A 20,035-nucleotide genomic window follows, 5' to 3' on the forward strand; every position below is an offset into this window, starting at 1 on the left:
TATGTAATACTTTACAATTCTATTTCTTCATATTATATTAGTCAATTATGTAGAGTACTTTTCCCCCTTCCGACTTCCCTTCGTGGCGTGCACGTCGCTCGGAAGGCATAGGTCACACCAGATGGGTGACCTAGTTAGGTCACTTAGCTGGTGTGACCTAACCAACGACGAAGGGTGTGGCCCTAAAGAGAGCTGCTGCTCCCGGAAGATGTGCCTTTCCTCTATTGTCATTTATTCATGAAGCGAGGAATTTGGTCCTAGAGAAGGTCTACGACGATCGACAGCATGAGAAGACCTCCGTCGCGGCTCTACGACATCGACGACGTTGCAGGCGAATAAGTCCTCCGTTGCAGGCTCTACGTTACCAGCAATCGTAATAGAGGCCGACTAGTCTGGGACATATGGGAAACCGGCGCCCAGTATAAATAAAACCAAAAACAACTACTTTTCCCCTCTAGGCAAGTATTAGATAGATCTACGTCAGTAACCCAAAATGTTACATCAGTAAACAGCCATGGGTATTTAGTTTAAACACAATAGAAAAACGAAGATGTTGAATCCTGGTACTCCAATGTCAATGTCCCTAAAGTGTTTGCATCAGTTAAATAAAATATATAAATAACTGACAAAAAAAATCGACAATTACATTTCTTCGCCTTATTTGCATTACAATAATGCATATAACTTCAAAAGCCCATTAAATTTAAATACATTTTTATTCTTGTCAATGTCTATCTTATTTCTTTAAAGTTTCGCTTAAGCAACTGATAGCCAATAAAACCTCATACGCCCGTTTAATGATATATATTAAAATGATAACAAATATGTATATAGGGAGAAAACGATCGCTTACTGTGATAAATATGTTTATTTTTTTTCGCTCTTCTTATAGAGCTATTTAATTTCATTTTCATTTTTAAATTAGCGGGGTATAAATATTATTTGATAAAAACATCTTCACATGACGCGGTCAAAAAGAGATTGTTCATTGTATGTTGCGATTTCTCGTTGTCAATAGAAAATAGCGAATCATGGTTTATTATTTAATGTTATATAGATGTTTTTTATGTAAATTGAAGCTTATAGAAGATATTTATTAACACATAACTGTTACTCTGCTGAAGTAAATAAAACATTGAAATGAAAAGTCGGTTAATAAGTCATAAAAGAAATTAATGTACATGTAATACGGTTGTGGTTTATGAGACATTCGGTTATATCAAAGACTTGAGAAGCTGTTAATATTTCTTCTTTGAGGCCGATGTTGTATTAAAGGCACATTAGGCCTCTGAAACAAATACATTTATACTTCTTTAGAAAGGGGCAAACATGATTTACTTTAGAGTTTTGATAATGGTTTTACAGGTATCATCAAATGTTAGATGCTTCCTACCTGAAGAAAGTAGCGATAAATGTGAAATAATTTGTCGTTAGAGTAGCAAAATGTAAACAAAGTAGTATTTTGACTTTCATACAGACAATAAGCAACAGATGAAAAAGATGGTCTGGTATTGATCAAAAGGTAACATTTTGGATACTATAAAAATAAACAAAAATTAAAAAGCTTTTGGGAAATAAAAATAAAAGCATTTCTGAGGCATGATGAGCCTTAAAGTTTTAGCATTGCTCATCTGTATTAGATCATAACAAAGCAGTATCGTTGAAACACATCTATGTATGTTTCTAAATAAAGTATCATTTTCATGTTTTGCTTAAACCGGTCCTGGGGAGGGGTTCGTTGACGGATTCCTGCTTTCACAACTACCCTCTATGAACAGGCTTCATCATACTAAGCCTGCAGCATCTGTTTGGACTTGCTGATATGCCATATTAATAACATAACAAAATACTGTACTTGACATTCTATAGAAAGTCGTGAAAAGCCATTCAACTGAAAATTTTTACTTTCATTAATTCTGATTGATTGATTGATTGATTGATTGATTGATTGATTGATTGATTGATTGTGTTTATTTGTAACTATTATTTATTCATTCAATTAATTTATTTTATAGGATACTTTTTTGTGTAATTGGAGACTACTTATAATAATTAAAGTGCTTAAGATTATAAGAGTAGTCTACCTTACCATTCTGAAAACTATCAACTTTAGTCTGGTAGGAAGAAATGCCGAGTGAATGTGCTTCACTTTTAATTCTTCTAATGAATTCAGATTTGAAAGCAGTGAATTTTATTTTCAAAGCCTTTAATGATTAATGATCGATGACTCCTTTCTAATTATGTCGGTATTTTTGTAAGATGTGTACGTTCAATGTAGTTTTAGTGTTTTTGCATGAATATTTTGGTTGTAACATTTGCATACTAAAACGCAAATCACGGATATAATTACTATAAAATTACAACAAAGAATCATAGGAAATGAATTGTTGTCAGAAAGAAGAAATTAAGAGAAATAGGTGTATCAATGAATGACCATTCGACAAATCGCAGAATATTCGGAAATAAGTAAATCTAAAGCCCATCGAATCTGAAGACATGCTTACGAAATGACAAACGTTAACGTATGATTGGGTTCCGAGTTAAGTGTCGAGAATAGGGTCTCTGCATCCCGATAACTCATTCTAATATCCAAGAGTGGCTTATCGTACGTTTCCCTCTAGAACAACCACCGCAGACGAAACATTGGTTCATTACTATAAGAGAATGTCCAGGATGTTGAAGGATCACAACACCAGGCCATGACCACAAACTTTGAGTCAAAGTCCATTTGGAAGGTAATGTGATGTATGTGGTCTTCATTGATCCTGCAAACGGTGAAAAGGGGGCAGATTGTCAAAGCATCCTATAATTCTGAAGGTCATTGAAATGTCAATTTTCATTAAACTAAGTGTTTGAGATTAGTTTTGTGTAAAAGGATTACAGTCGTAACATACTTACTTTATGTAAACCGGCTTCTATCAATCAGACCAGTAAAAATATTTTCAACCACTAATTAAGTCCATCAGTATAAGTATTCACATAATAAGTTTGACTTATACGAAAACTCTTTTTTATTTTAACATGCTACAATTCGCGTTTTTACTGACGATTATCTGACTTAATTAACTCATGCACACTCTGCGCCATGACCTGATGAACGTTCAGAAATGAACGACTACGTTGAGCACGCAATAGTTCCATCAAACCACACAGCGACAACGACGCATGCGATTGTGTGACAGTGCGGGAGACCCAGCTATGTTCGTTACTCACCGAACTTAATGCTATTAGACTTTTCACCAGTTAATGCCTTTCATGGCGTTGCTAGGTAAGATCTTGGCCATAGTGCTGATATAACGCATGCCAAAAAAGACATAAGTATGTGCCATTTTAAAACACTGGACAAATACTGATTTTTTCAATGAGAAATGCGTCATCTTAGTGGTTAACTGCTATTTAATTTAGAAAAATTTATTTCGTTGTTGCACTAAGGCGACGAATTATGGACATTTTATTAATGTAATACTTAAATTAAAAATATTTCAAAAAGCATAATAAACATTAAGAACAAAGACCACAACAATCATTTAATGACAAAATTTTAAAACAAAAGTTTTTTGCAGAAGATCTGATACCGGATTCTTCTGTAGTTATACCAAAATACAACTTAAAATCCTTGATATTGGTCTGAACAGATTTGAGCTAAAGTTATTTGGATATGTAAGTATAATGATAATAAAATGCTATTCTTAGCACAAAACAAATAACTTAACATCGCCATATCCTATATATTTATTGTGTAATAATTTTATTAAGGTAGCCTAAAAATGTAAAATTTAACATTATCGCGTACCACGCTACCATTATAATTTTATACTGAACAATAGAGCGATAAATGACGCAATACATTTTGGAAATTTGATATTCTAGTTATACACATCATCATCAAAAATACACATTTTATTACGTATACCATAATAATTTCAAATAAATTGAATTGTCACGTCATGTTTGAGTTGATCTATCTCAATACTCAAAAATACGCAATATACAAAGTTGTCAAACATAATAAAACAATCAAAGCTCTACTTGTGCACATTTTTCAATATACAAAAAGAAATGTACCAGTGGGAATTACCGTAATGATAGTCTTCTGTGTAATAGCTATTAACATATTTAAAATGTTTGTGCTATAGTTAGATTGTGAAAAAAATTATCCTTCAAACTTACAATCACTTTCGTGTCCGCTTCCTTTTACTAACCAATACTGGTTAAGGAAACATATGGTCATGACCCAAGTAGGGCTCGAAACAATGATTCCTATGCTGAGAGGCAGACAGTTAAACCGATATCCCACCATTCTGTTTCGAAGGAGACTCAATGAGAATGTCTTAAACTTTAATTTATCTTTTATTGCGCAATTATGATAAATAACAACGGAAACTTAATAGTTCAAAAAGAAACATTTGTATACACGAAGATATTAATCCAGATAACAAATAAAAGCACATGTATAAATATTTTTAATTGATAAGGTAAAATCTTTAGCATAAAACATCTCTTGATAGAATAAATTTCCTAACACCGTATAATTTGCTATATGTATAATTCTAAACAGAACGGGAAAGGCTGGTCAAACACATCGATTCCACAGTGGCGGAATATATGACGACACTCGGTATGACTACAATTAAAATACCAATATCCTTTCAAAGGCACTTTTGCCTCAGAAACATGGCAATATTTCCTTCTTTAGAAAAGACAAACACGAGTTTTATACCTTTTAGATTATGGTTTAAGAATATTAGATGCATGTAACCTGAAGAAAGTAGAAGTGAATGCGAGATTGTTTTTCATAAAAGTAACAAAGTGTAAACAACATAGAGTTTTGACTTCCATACAAAATACCAAATCACTCTAACTTTACTCATTGTCAAAAAAACCAACAGAAGCAAAAGATGGTTCAGGAAACTGGCCAATGAGTAACATTTTGGAAACAATAACAGGACACCAAAAATAAATAACTTGTGAGAAATAAAAACACTTCTGGGCATAATGAGCCTTGAAAAATCAAATGAAATAGATTGTCATAAAAGTAGCAAAATGTAAACAAAGTAGTATTTTTACTACCATGCAAAATACTCAATCACAGTAACAGTACTAACTGCAAAAAAGCAATAGAAAAAATAATGTTCATGCAATTGGCTGATGAGATTATAAAAAGTATAAAAAATAAGTTTTTGAGAAATAAAACTGAATGCATTGTCTGTCCTGGGACAATAAAAAACGTTTTTTTTCCCAGCCTTGGCAATGTGCCTTTAAAGTGGAACAATACATTTTTCTTGCTCGAAGCCACCAGTGCATATATATTATATAGATCAGCAGGCACGCCCATGTACTGATATATGCAAGCTATCATCTATTTGAAAAAATATGGTGAAATTTAGAATTAAGAGACATTTCGCAGATGTGATCATATTTTTGGAACCTTCAATGTTACAATTTCGTGCCATGAAATTGCGTACGATTCCACTTGATTGATCTAATTAGATCAATAATAGTAGCAATAATTAACGTGCGCACGTGATTTTTTTTCGATATCCCCTCTCTGCCACCGAAGTTGTAAAAGGGCAGCGGAATATTTGAATAAAGTACGGCTTCTAGATTTAAGAAACATCCTTTTTATATATTATAATCATTTATATACTTTTATTCAATTTACTTTATCATGTTTATATTCATATTTAATGACGCAATGCATTCCGGCATTACGGTGCGGACAGGTTTTAGGTCATCAATTTATTAGTCAGACAGTTTGGGACACGTATGAAAACGAAAGTAACAAAAAGCGATTAAGCAAGTTTATCAGACTGTATTTCGTATTAACGCAGACTTAAAAACAGATCTACTCAAGGTTAGTTTTAAAATAAAATAATAACATACTTTTTAAGACGACTATTATAATCATTTAGCCAAATATAGACTGATAATTTATGAACTTTGTTTTGTATTGTTGTCGTGATAGTTTCCGTAAACAGGTAAATTGTCAGTATTACTGTGTCAGAAAATAAAATTCAATATAGAGATTATGTTGGCAATTATGTAAGCTTATGACTGACTTTATCTAACTCTTTGTCATTCTCTTTTTGATTATATATTAAAGTTATTATTTTGAAATTATGTTAATTATTGAAATGACCTGCATTTTTATTTTGATGTAAACTGCCTTTTCAACTGGTAAAAGCCTTGAGATAGGCCTTCAAATATCATATTCTAAAGTAGTTTTACTATTTTTCAGGGATATTATTTTCAGTGATAACTAGAAATCAACGAAAATGATGGGCAAAAGTTTTTTCATTGAACTTTTATGTGTGTTTATCAGCGTGCATTATATATCAGGTAGGCCCTAGGTGTTTACTAAATTGTCGTCTCAATATTTCGCCAGCAAGACCAAACAATTTTACAGACTGATATTTACGGAAGCTTCCTGGTGCCAATTTAACATGTTCTATAAAAAAAGATAACTCCTACGTAGGACTTTGTAACTCCTACGTAGGACTTTATAACTCCTACATAGGACTTTATAACTCCTACGTAGGACTTTATAAGTCCTACGTAGGACTTTGTTACTCCTACGTAGGAGATATAGAAACCTAATTAGGAGTTTTGAAGTCCTACGTAGGACTTACAAACTCCTACGTAGGACTTTATATCTCCTACGTAGGAGTTAAAAAAGCCTAATTAGGAGTTTATAACTCCTACGTAGGACTTTATAACTCCTACGTAGGAGATAAAAAACCTAATTAGGAGTTTTAAAGTCCTAAGTAGGAGTTTAAAAGTCCTACGTATGAGTTTATAACTCCTACGTAGGACTTTATATGTGTTCCTCTATGTAGGAGTTATAAAGTCCTACGTAGGAGTTATAAACTCCTAATTAGGCTTTTTTATCTCCTACGTAGGAGTTAAAAGTCCTACGTAGGAGTTATAAACTCCTAATTAGGCTTTTTTTATCTCCTACGTAGGAGATATAAAGTCCTACCTAGGAGTTTGTAAGTCCTACGTAGGACTTAAAAACTCCTAATTAGGTTTTTATATCTCCTACGTAGGAGTTACAAAGTCCTACGTAGGACTTAAAAAGTCCTACATAGGAGTTATAAAGTCCTACGTAGGACTTACAAAGTCCTACGTAGGAGTTATAAACTCCTAATTAGGCTTTTTTATCTCCTACGTAGGAGTTACAAAGTCCTACGTAGGAGTTATCTTTTTTTATAGCACATGTTAAATTGGCACCATGGACGCCTCCGTAGATATAAGATTTACATTGATAACGGTTTTTCGCGAAGGGTGACTATCATCTCTGTAATAAATAGCCCTTGTGGACATTTGGTTTGTAATAAATAGCCCTTGTGCACAATTTGTTGGGCTACTAAATGTTTACTGTTTTTCTAGCAGTTTCCTGACCCTGGCAGTTTTCTAGCTGTTTATTTTTTTACACAGTATGGTCCATTTTTACTGTTAAAGCATTGATTTTTCTTCATCAAATTAGAGTGATGTTTGTTTTCTTGGTAATACAGCAATTACAATAGAAGAGTGGTTATATATTTTGAAGATTTACCTGTTGTTTGCAGTTTCCTACATTTAAAAACAAGCAATACATGGGGAATTTAAGTTAAATGCTCATGTGCAATAATTGAGTCCCTATTACATGAATCAGTACTTTTGAACAAGATACTTGCATATGGTACATGGTATATATATATATATACTTTTATCACAAAGGATCCAAATCTGACCGTGTACTCCTGACTGATGTCAAAGCCTTAACATTGGAAAATGGCAAGATGACAAATTATCGAAGAACTTCACCAGTACCACAAGTTAGTCAGATGTTGTAGTTTGTTTTTGTTGCAATTTATTGGTAGATGTTAATATAACTTTTTATTTGTTTGTTCTTAATTCTGATATGAAGGTTATCTCTCAGAGATAAATGATTTTCTCTGTAAATAAATGACATAATGATACAGCACAATAGACTAGCAAAACATAGAAAATTCAAATTTTAGATATTCATTTTGATGGATAGGCAACTTATATTTTATCAAAATATTTATGCAGAAAGCAGTGAAGTGATCAAATGATGTAATGAAATATTAAAAATCAACATACTATTATATAAATTCAGTTTCTAAGTATTATACCAAATCTGTAAGTCTAACTTTGTTGTCAGTACCTGGTATTGTTCATTGAAAATAAACATGTATTTTACATATGGCGTAAAATAATGATGATATAACAGACTGAATGAGTTCATGTTAAATAGATCCATTGAATTTTAGCGTCTGTTTCATGAACAATACATATTGTGGATGAATTCTAAAAAAACTTCAATTATGTTTAAAATGAATGTTTTCAGTTGAAATGTGTTGGAGGGAGTGCTTCCGGGGCTTTCAAGCCTCTGAGAGTACAGTGTATTAACCAAGGCTCTGATGGTAGTGATGTTCAGGTATAAATCTTATCTTTACCACCTTAGTCCACCTATATACATGTAGCTCTCTATTATCCCGAGGGTCATTTTACTGATCTAATAACAATATAATAACATGTGAAAATGCATATACAATGAACAGTGTAATACAAAAATATATTAAGATGTTAAATATTAGATATTAAATTTCAAGTATCAGTATTCTTCATTTTGGATGAAAACGTGGTTGCTAAGCAATGAAATTGGTCTTAATGATGATTAATATAAGTTGAAAGGACTTGCTTCACAATCTAGAAAGATATATCTGAACTGAAAAGAAATTTTGAATTCCTACATGTATATTATAAAATTTGAACAGAGATGCATTCATAAGTTAAATTTTCACCTTGTCATATTTCATCTAATATCAAAAAGATTGGTATGCTACGGATATTTCAGTGTAACACTTAATTAAATATGTTATATTTTAGTCTTAAGAAAGTATGATAGGGCATTTTTTCAGTCTTATGATTATCATATGCCATACTGTATATCAGTAATATATATATCATCATTTTGTGAAAATATATCAGTAATATAACATCATTTTGTGTTATATATCAGAAATTTAACATAACACATCTTATAATCACTAATATAAGTTCATGCTATTTATCAATAATGTAACATCATTTTATATTTCAGTGGGAATGTAAGACAGATATGGATAATAGTTACAGATTTGGCAAGGTGGAAGTAACATGTGAGGGATATGACTATCCTAATGATCCTTATATTCTCAAAGGCTCTTGTGGGGTATGATATTTAATTCTGATATATTTATTCTATAGTTTTTGTGTTCAAACTACTATCATCAATGCACATAGAATTGATTTAAATTTTAATGATTCTACTATAACTTTTATTTTACTTACAGTAATACCCATTGATAAGAAACACATAACAGTCTTGAGGTCTGGAAGTCTTCTTTCATTTGAAATATTTTCTGTCAAATGTTACATTCATGATACTTGGAATAGAGACTTGATCTATAAATCATTTGATTTGGATGTTTTAACAATTATATTGCTGAGTTTCATGTTCTTACATGCACTCTGAAAAGAGAGACTACATTTTCTATACACCAAGACTGTGGTATTTTTAAACAGATTTGATTGTACAGTGTATTGGATATGTATGGTATATATTTGTTTTAAATTTTCAGTTGGAATATACCATAGATTATACAGAAGAGGGATGGCAAAGAAAAAATCACGGTGGAAGTCATCAATATTCAGGGGGTAACAAGTACCATGATGATAACTACCATGACAGATCTAACTATCAAACCAGGTATATATAATTCTTACTGATTTAAAACTTATAAGTTTTACTGTATAAGTGGATATTTTCTCACATGAAATCGCAGACATTTGGCGTGAGGAAATCTTAGCGAATCGTGATCTTGTAGTGCAATGATAGAATGTAATGACAGGTTGGTTGATATTTACACTAAATGAAATGTTAATGATTTTCTTCAACTTGTTCATGAAATTTGCCAATATTTCCATGTCGCTAACTTCACCACTTATACAGTAATGGAAACATGCAATATATTTAGATGTTCTCTTCCTAAAGAGTTAATAGCACAAGCCTAATGGCATATACTGCCTTTGAAATGAATAAATTTTTCTTCCTGAAGAAATGGTAAACATGTCTTTCATAATCTTGCTATAATGGATATTGAAAATATGAGATGTTTATCACCTGAAGGAAATGGTGCTTAATTAAATATCTGTGGCAACAGTAGATTATTGTAAACTAATTGTTATTTCCACTTCCATATAAAATACTAAATCACTATGTGTGTACTATTTGCCAAAATGCATAAGATAGTCAATGAAACTGTAACAGGCCAAAAATAAATAAAAAAAAATTTGTAAAATGAAAAAAAAAGTATTTTAAGGCTTAATGGGCTTTTGAAAGAAGATTTGGGCTATCTTTTCATCTTGGTGTTTGTGTCAATATTGCCATTAAACTTGGAACATGAAACTTCACTAGTGTGTTCAAGTAAATTGTTTTTCATTATCCAAGACCAATAACTGAAATATTGATTTCTACTGAATTATTCTCCTTTTTGAAATTCCTTGTAACCTGCAAGTTTTATCTCCACAACCACTTAAAGTTATCACTTTACAATAGTTTAAGCATGTCGTCAGGGTCATAATTGAAGGTACCTGATCAAAAACCATAATTTCAGCATGAAAGTTTATATAATTATTCCAGTTTGAGACTTTCTTTTACTGGAAAGACTTGAAATTTGTACAGTCATTTTATGCTGCTAAAGCTTTTGTTGTATTTTCATTGACTTATATTACATGATTTGTTGATTGTTTATACCCTTTGTATTCAAATTATTTTAGTCTGCCTTCATTTAACCTTTTTGTTGGTTGCTTATATAAATATTTACTTGGATATTTTGATACAATGAAATCATAAATGTTTTTTTCAGCTATTCAAAGAAAGCATCATCTGTTTTCCAAGACTTATTCTACCTTGCTTTAATAGCTGGTATAATATACATCATCTACAAGACTTGTATAGCCACACCCACCATGAATAGTGATGCTCCGCCTCCATATGATGCTCATGATCCGCCCAGAAATCCCTCTGCACCGCCTCCACCATATGGATTTCGAAATGAATACATGCCAGGTACTGGAGATGGCATGGGGGGAGGTATGTTTATTAATGATAGTGTTCATAATACTTATGTTATTATTCATTGGTGAAAACGAAGAAGGACTGGTTTTGAGAAAACTGCCATAAACCATGTCTTGAATTATCAACTTAAAATTTTATATGTAGGATATGAAAAAACATTGCTCATAATGTTGAAAACTTTGGGAGATCTGATGCTATTGTGATGAATCTTTATCTATCTTTATCTATAACAATGTATTGTTTTCATATACATGTACAATGTATGTAACATATTGTTATGAACAAAAGTGTTTTTATTTCTTTGATTAGCTTTTATTTGAGGGATGCAGAGTTATTATGTTTTAAACTGTAGACATGTCTAGTTTTAATATACATGTACAATGCATCTAAAATATTGCTATGAACAAACGAGTTTTTATTTGTTTGTATGCATTCGTTTCAGTAGTATTTATTTATGTTTTAAGGTGGATGTTCCTCAGGAGCTGGATATACAGGAGGTCAAACATACACAGCACCTGGCACAGGTACTGGAGGTGGGTTCTGGTCTGGAGCGTTCACTGGTGGATTAATGGGATATCTCCTTGGTAACAGAAACAGTAACTACCACACCGGTTATCGCCAGAGGCCCTATACAAGTTGGTGGGGTGGTAACAACTGGGGTACAGGATGGGGATCAGGCTGGGGATCTGGAGCAAGTAGAGGCTGGGGCTCGAACACATACACGTCAACACAGTCAAGCTCTGGATTCTCTTCAGCACCAAGAAGCTCAGGCACAAGAACAGCTTCCGGCTTTGGGGGAACCTCAAGGAGATAAACTTTTAAAGCAGATTTTGCTTAGCATTGCATAATCATTCAACATACAAAATATATTGTATAATATATGATATTTATTGGAGAGGGTTGACTTGACTTTTAAAACTTAAATTTTCTCACTAACACATTTATGGTAGAGATATTATTTTACTGACAATTTACTAACATTCCTAGGAATGCATGTACATGTAGTAAGTGAGATTGTAAGTCTGAACATTTTTGAATAATATTAAAGTAATTGTTTATTATACTGAGACAAGTTGATCTAAGAATGATACATTGTATTTATATTTACAACTTACATTTAAAGAAAAAAAGAGAAAAAAATGGTTAGTGAGTTATTTAATCAAGTAGAGCTGTATGGGGTCTATCCATATGTTATGTTGATTATGGTTTATGTGAACAGACAATCTTTATAAGAAGTCAACTATATTGCAAAATATTTATTTTTATGGATAGGAATGTTTATTTGTTGTTGTTTGTGTGTTATTTAAACCTATCATGACACTTATTTTATTGTTGTGCAAGATAATGTTTGTTTATTTGATTTCTATCACTTCATTAATGCTATATGACACTTATCTTGAATTCCTTACTTGTATTCCTATACTTTAACCATGTTTGTTTAGAGAATGTTAGTGCCTTAGTGTTGTTTGTTCCCCCACCCCCTTTAACCTGAAACTACAGCAAACCTAGTTACTTTTAAAACCTAGCTCCTTTCTTAAATTGGATCAATGCTATTTTAATCTGCATTGTTTGAAAGGACTGGTTTTATAATGTTTAATAAAGTATCAGATTGTCCACTTATCTATTGTGTTAGCTTCTTGAGGATTTTATATGTGATACTTGTAGTACTGAGAGATTTCCCTGTCTACAGTGTATTATAACTGTATAAGTGGTTCATTTTGCGACATGGAAATATTTACGACTTTTTGCGAATTGAAGTTAATTGCAAATATTTTTAATCATGCAAAAATTATTTCTTTTTTTGGCAATTTTTCTTCTATCATTTGCAAACATATTTTCATAAGGCATCTTACATGAACAAGTTAGACTATTCAGGTACTGTGATTTTTTTTCTCATTGCTTGTTTGTTTAAGTTTGACCTTAACAAATCACAAATGTTTTAATGAAACAATATATGTGTTAATAAGACAATAGGTTATTCATAAAACTAAAGAATGTTTCAAAATATGACAAAGAAATGTGTGATTAGAACCTTTATGAAACTAACAATGTATATTTCAAAAAAATATATAAATAAAGATATTGAACAACTGAATAGAACAATTACAATAACAGCATATTCTGAACATGTACCTGCTTAATTAATGATATCCCAAAAAACAGTATTAAATTCAAGAAATCATATTTTCGCAAATATTTCCGCACGCAAAAAGTCCACTTTTTGACATTGGCAAAATTTATGTGACTCATAAATATCCACTTATACAGTATTTGTTTTATCTTTTACTTTAGTTGATCATTATAGTGTTTAATTGTTTTTATTACCTGTGATAATACTTGAAATATTACTTAATGTTTGTGTTAAAATGTATATAGTATATGGTTCTATTAAAGATAATATCACCAATATTTTCCATTATCTTTTTGTAAACCGTTCATGTTTTGACTGCCTTCATTTATCAAATCAGTGCTGAAAAAAACTTTTTATATACAATTTAATGTAATATCTAAATGGTACTGAACAAAACTGAAAAGCTGAGCTATCATATATTCTGTTGAACCAGTAAGAGGAGCAGTGGCTTTATAGAAAAGAAATTACCTCTTTAAGTCAGAGATTGTGGAGTTTGACAATGCCATGTTTTGTCATCTGACGCACTACTGGTTTTTGTCCATTGAGGGCAAGTATGAATATGTGCAAATAAAAACATGTTGCAAATCCTGTTGAAACACATTTTAGGTCTGGTTCATATAATTCAAGTTTAACAAAAGATGTTTGTAAAAAATGCATGCCAACCACATCAGTATGTCTGAAGTTGCATGCGATGTTGCTTATATGAGAGAAAGAGAAATATGATGAGATTTTATGTTAGAATCAGGGTTTTAGAGTCAAACCGCAAAGGCTGGTAATGCTAAATATTTTATTGCAGTGGTAAACTCATATACATTGTGAAAAGAAAATGAGGATTATTCTAAGATTGAGGGCAAATTGTGTTATTGACAATCGAGGTAAATGTGACCTAGACCTTTGAACCTATTAACCAAAAGCAAGAAGGTTTATCTAATTGCCAGGACCAATGCATGTATGAAGTTTGAGGTCCAAGGGCCCATTGATTGTCTAATTATTGGTGTGAAACCATTTTGGCATACAAGGTCAATGTGACCATCCTTTGAACCCGTGACTCAAAAATCAGAAGTGGTCTTCTACTGCCTAAGGCCAATGCTTCTATGATGTTTGAGGGCCAATAACTTGGTTGTCAAGTTATTGGTTGATGAATTGTTTTGACATACAAGGTAAGTGACTTTGAACTTTGACCCTGCAACCCAAAGGCCTGTGCATGGGTTGTTGAGTAATTGGTCAGAAACCAATTTGACATACAAGGTCACCTTTGAGCCCTTGAACCCAAAACCATCTACTTCCCAAGACCAATGCACCTATAAAGATTTAGGGTAATGGGCCCATGGGTTCTCAGGTTATTGACTGGAAACAATAGGGACGTATGGACAGAAAGACATGCTGCAAACCAGCATGCCACTCTCTTAAGGGGAGTATAACTGCTTACAGTATATAACTGAAACACTTGTACAATGTACAAAAACTGTCCTTATTCATCTTTTTAACTTAGTTAAACAATCATGTTATTGTTTTATTGTTAAACACCACTAATCAATCAGGTGCCCTAACTTTGTCCAGCATATTGAAGGAACTTGATTAATATTACAACTACAATTCACATGGCAAATAATTTGAGTATTCTAATTACCAGTTAGATTGTTACTTTGGAATATTGAACATAAATGTTGTAGTGACATAAGCAATTTTAAATACCGGTACATGTGTTTTTTTTGTTGGGTTTAACATGGCACCAACATTTTACTGGTGAAGGAAGAACTCTGGTGCCCTGATTATTAATTGAGGTGCGAATGGGCACAGGAGTAGAACCATCAACATTCCATATGGCAACTTTCCAGCTTCACTGTTTTATGGAAGACCTCAGATACCTCTTTGTGCATTATTTCAGGCACAAGGGGCACCTGAGTAGAACGATCTACTGACATTCCATAAGCTAGCTGGATAGCATCCTCACATGAAAGAACCCACAGTTGTAAGGAGAAAATGGTCTGAAGTCTACCACTTGGCTACGGATGCCCTATTCGAAATACATAGCAAAATCAGATCATTTTAGGGCCATTATACTGGAACAATAGAAGATATTCTTTTGGATTGCCATGACAACTCAGATTTCTGCACTTGATGAAGGATCAACAAAAGGACATTCTTATAAAACTTTAGTGATTTTAACCTTGTCTTATGAAAATTTACTTCAGAAAAAAGTGTGAACAAGCAGTAGAACATAAGCTCACCTTTAGTAAATTGTGTTCTGTTAAGCTAACAAGAGCTGTCAGTAGGACAGCACACTCGAATATTCTTAGTGCTTGATATTAAAAGAGCCATGATAATGTAAAATTTTGTAAGTTAAAGGGATATTTAGGAAAAATTATGTCAAAAATATTAAAATGATGAATTTCTGTTTAAAGTCTATATATTTGGGGTTTGAAGCGTAAATATATCTATATATGTTGAACAAAATTCAGACGCCAATAGAATCACCGAATAGTTTTAAAACAAGTCATGTGACTTGAACAAACCCTTGAAGTTACAATAACAGATATTGTGGATATTGCATGATTGAAACAAGTCTAAGTCATTCAATTGACATCAGTTCTTTAACGTTACCAGAGTTCACTGTGACAACTATTGTGGAATCCTAGCGCTCTAACCTGACCCACGCGGGTCAAGTTAGGAAACTACCATTTTATTCTTTATATGGAGAAAAGTTTTGTTCCTTTGACTGTCTAATATATTAATTTTAAGGGCATTTACAGAATAAGGAATGAAAAATTCAAAACTAAGAAATAAAAAGTTTGCCTGTGTCTCCCTTTAAAAGGGCCAAATTTTTCTTTAATCCATGTTACAGTTATAGGCCTTGGAAAGAGTCCTAGAATGCTCTCAAAGAAGTGTATAAAATTTCAAGTTGTTTCCAAGCCAGATGTCAAAGAAATATGAAAATATCTGAGGTGGTATGCCACTTTATTGTAAATTCTAAGTCGAAATAGGGGCATTATTCTGTCAAAATGCTTGATAGAGTTACCTTATCTTGTCTGCAGATTGGGGGCATGATGGTGAACAAATATGCAAAGTTTCAAAGCCATAAGTCAATGGACTTTGAAAATATTTGAGGTGTTACAAAAAATTGAACAGAAAAAGGGACATTATTCTGTCAAAATGCTTGATAGAGTTATCTCCTCCTGTTTACAGGTTGGGGGCATGATGGTAAACAAATGTGCAAAGTTTCAAAGCCATAAGTCAATGGACTTTGAAAATATTTGAGGTGTTACCAAAACTTTAACTTAGGTGTTTACGCCGACGCTCTTGTGTCTAGGATACCTCTACTTATTCTTATCAAATAGTCCAGCTAAAAATGACATCACAATAGCCTATCAAGTAGATACATGTTCTGATCAGTCAGGGCCACAGAGCTTTAACCTAACTTTATGCCTGAAAAACTCTCATATGCTCAAAACTCTGTTCATCTTCTGGGAGAACAGCCTTGTTTATATTAGGCCTGTTACTATGACAGCATTGCTTATAACTAGCAAGTCAATGTAGGTTCAGAGTTAGTCTGTTCAGACAGTAAAATTATTCTGTTAATTTAGTTTATAACTTAATTTAGTATATAAATGTAAATTAAGGAATATATTGTAGTCAGCAATGTGTGTTACAGGAGATGTGCTACATTCTCTAATAAATATATTATGATAAGAAATAACCAAAACTTCCATTTACAAAATAGTTTTTCTTTTATTATTTTTTGGTCACAAGTCATTAATTTTATGAACAACTTTTCTTACACATAGTGTATATATACATATAGAATGGCAATATCATACAATGATTGCTATTACTAGCAGAGATAATATATTACAATATGAGACATTGTAAAAAAATAACATATGTGTTTATATGTAACAGATCTGTTAAATATATGTGCAACATTAACAGAACTTTGGCAAGTTTTAAATTTTTAAGCAATTGTTCTACACAAACTGCAGTCTACTTTTAAATGTTTTACTATTTTATTATGTAAATATTGCACACATATTTTTATTTTCAACATGGCAGAATGTTATTTATGAATTAATTTAGTAACTTGAGGAATACATGCATATTCTTACATAATTGACTGAACTGATGTCATCTACCTGCAGTCATAGGTCATATACTAATACTTTGAAAGCTAAAATCCATATTACCGCATGGAAAATTATTCAAAGTAAGAACAAATTATCTAGGTATTTCAATACTAGCACTAACACAGCCATTTCATTTACTGAATCAGCCTGGAAAAGTAATATTATTATATCTTTAAAAAATTTGCTGTTTACTCACAGGAATACTTGTACATGTAGGTGTTCCTAACTAATGCATATAGTAAATACTATATATCAACTTAACTTGAAGGTATGTAAATTAATCATACCTAACAAAACTTAGTTTTAATTCAATGCATAATCAAATCTTACTAGCAGAACCAAACTTGCTAAAATGAAGAGAGTTGTCTTTCTTAACAGGTGGACTGACACAACTGGCACCTATTGTTCAAAATTCAAATGGAATATTTGGTGAAATGCTAGTTTTTCACCAGATTGACAGTAAATGTTTGTAAAAACCTTTCAAAACCTTTTTTTATATATTCTTCTACATAATTTTATAAAAAGAATTGAGACTAGTTATAAAGAAGTAGATAATGAAATGTATAACCTTTAAATAAACTATTTTTACATAATTGACAATAATACATCTTTAATAAAACAGAAGCATACGCAAAACATATAACTTTTAGTATTAAAAACATTTGCAGTCTGCGACTTCTAAGTTCCAATCATTAATGTTTTTTATAAAAAAATATGCTGTTATTTCTTTTATCAAAGCTAATTTTGAGCAAACATTAATAGAAGAAGACAAATCAAATGTAAGGAACTTTTTAACATGATTCGGTAACTTACTAAATAAAGTACACATATCTAATTGCAATAGTTTGTTAGGAGTTAAAGCTTAAAAAAAGTTTTTATCTAAATTAGTGCAAGTTTACAATAAGTATGCACTGTAGGTAAAACCCAGGTCCGATTAACGTCCAAAGCTGACTAGCTTTTCCACTTGAATGATGAAATCTACCATGTCTGTTAAATTATGAAATCATTTATATGTAAGTAACCTATATTTCTGCCAAGCTACTGTTCTGACAAAATAGTAAATATTGCATTAACTTTTCAGTGCAGTTGTAGAATTGTCTAGCTAACTACATCAAGTGTAGAGACCAGTCAGCATAAACACCATTGTATTTTGACTGTACTCTATAGCCAACAAGATAGATAATAATCATCTGTATATCATACCACAAACAGGTAAGAAAATCAAAGTATACAAGGTAGTCCTATTTACATAAAAATCAACATGGAAAGAGTTAAAAATAGAATCATTACAACAAAAACTAAACAATACCAAGAGATAAATAGTTTCTTCCAAAGCAATTTAAGTTTGCAAACAATTTCACAACCAATATCAAGTGATAGCTTTATATACAAGACATAAACAGAACACCTGTTTAGCACTAATAAGATAACAAGACTTTTAGATCATGGTGTTTAGAAATAGACCTTCATGTTTGATTTCACAGACACATGAATTTCTTCAGTGAGATTTAAGTTGCACTCAAAAATTAAGTGTTACTCACATACCAAAGAGTAAGACAGCCCAAAAAGTTGAACTTAATATCATAATATAAACAATTTTGCACAGAATATGTGAAGAAGTGATCACATTGGGGTACCATCATATTCCTTTTCACTGGACATGTTTGGTGATGGTGATATTTCCTCAATATATACCTCAATATTTCAATCAATCAATCAATCAATCAATCAACACACAATCAAAACATTTTATAAAGCTAATATTATAAAATAAGGTGGATTTCTTGTTAATATCAAAACAAACAAAACCTTTTGAAACAACATAAGATGTCAAAATTGCGAAGTTTCACAAAAAATAAGCACTTTCTTATAAGTAAACAATTATCTGTTAAAAATGTAATAGTTTTAGAAGACCTACTTAAAAACAGCAATGAAACATAATAAATCTCAAATCTATAGATCTGTACAATGTTCTTGTACATATTTTGTAAGTTTTAATCAGTATTAACATCTAAATATATTAAGATATACCTGAGGTCACTGATGACTCAACTATGGTAGTGATATGAGAAACAACATACTGATCAATTATTGCTCAAATAAAAACTGTTGCTGCAAAAATGGCAATTATTTTGTTCCATTTAAATAATGGCAATTCAATTGAATACCCTTACAAAGCACCTGCTTTACCATCATCTATAGACCCTACATTAAAATAAGTTAAAATAAGCTATACACAAGTCATACATTGACTAATAATGTTTATGAAAATTGGTGTGTAATAGCATTTATAATGGGTTGTTGTACATGTGCTAATCTTCTATTGGCTTGATAATTAAACATGTGTTCCAAACATTATGAATCTCAAATAATATACAAGCTTATATTTCAATCAAATCAACTTCATTGATTGACTAGAAATAAAATAATATACCGGTAGTACATGTATCAAAGACTAAAATTTTCAAAGATTAATGCCAAAAAGGTGATATGTCGTCTTACATAATTATAGACTTGTAGCAGACGCCCACCTTCAGCACAGATTTGACAAATTTAGTGACTCTTAAGGTGACAACGGAGTCAATTATCACTGAAAATACCTAAAAAGAGATTTTTTGCTTAGTATATTTATTAACCTTTTCTGAAAACATTCGT

The 20,035-nt window shown here is 31.7% G+C and overlaps 2 protein-coding genes across 3 annotated transcripts in view; one reads left to right on the top strand and one right to left on the bottom strand.

Moving 5' to 3' along the window:
* The first annotated feature begins 5,703 nt into the window (after positions 1–5,703).
* Positions 5,704–13,535, top strand: LOC132729713 (store-operated calcium entry-associated regulatory factor-like). Its single transcript, XM_060715534.1, has 8 exons — positions 5,704–5,854; positions 6,239–6,339; positions 7,720–7,817; positions 8,354–8,443; positions 9,110–9,220; positions 9,630–9,757; positions 10,917–11,143; positions 11,593–13,535. Exons 2-8 carry the CDS (start codon positions 6,276–6,278, stop codon positions 11,940–11,942), a joined length of 1,068 nt encoding a protein of 355 aa, XP_060571517.1. The 5' UTR covers positions 5,704–5,854; positions 6,239–6,275; the 3' UTR covers positions 11,943–13,535.
* A 3,433-nt stretch (positions 13,536–16,968) lies between these two features.
* LOC132729714 (voltage-gated purine nucleotide uniporter SLC17A9-like) overlaps positions 16,969–20,035 on the bottom strand; it is a 30,417-nt gene continuing 27,350 nt past the window's right edge. For both annotated transcript variants that reach the window (XM_060715535.1, XM_060715536.1), the window contains exon 12: positions 16,969–19,942. The gene's annotated coding sequence lies outside the window, so the exon portion shown is untranslated. The remainder of the gene's footprint in view (positions 19,943–20,035) is intronic.

The sequence above is a fragment of the Ruditapes philippinarum genome, unplaced genomic scaffold (assembly GCF_026571515.1).
Source record: "Ruditapes philippinarum isolate M1 unplaced genomic scaffold, ASM2657151v2 ctg2607_1_1_1_1, whole genome shotgun sequence".
Taxonomy (NCBI): Eukaryota; Metazoa; Mollusca; class Bivalvia; order Venerida; family Veneridae; genus Ruditapes; species Ruditapes philippinarum.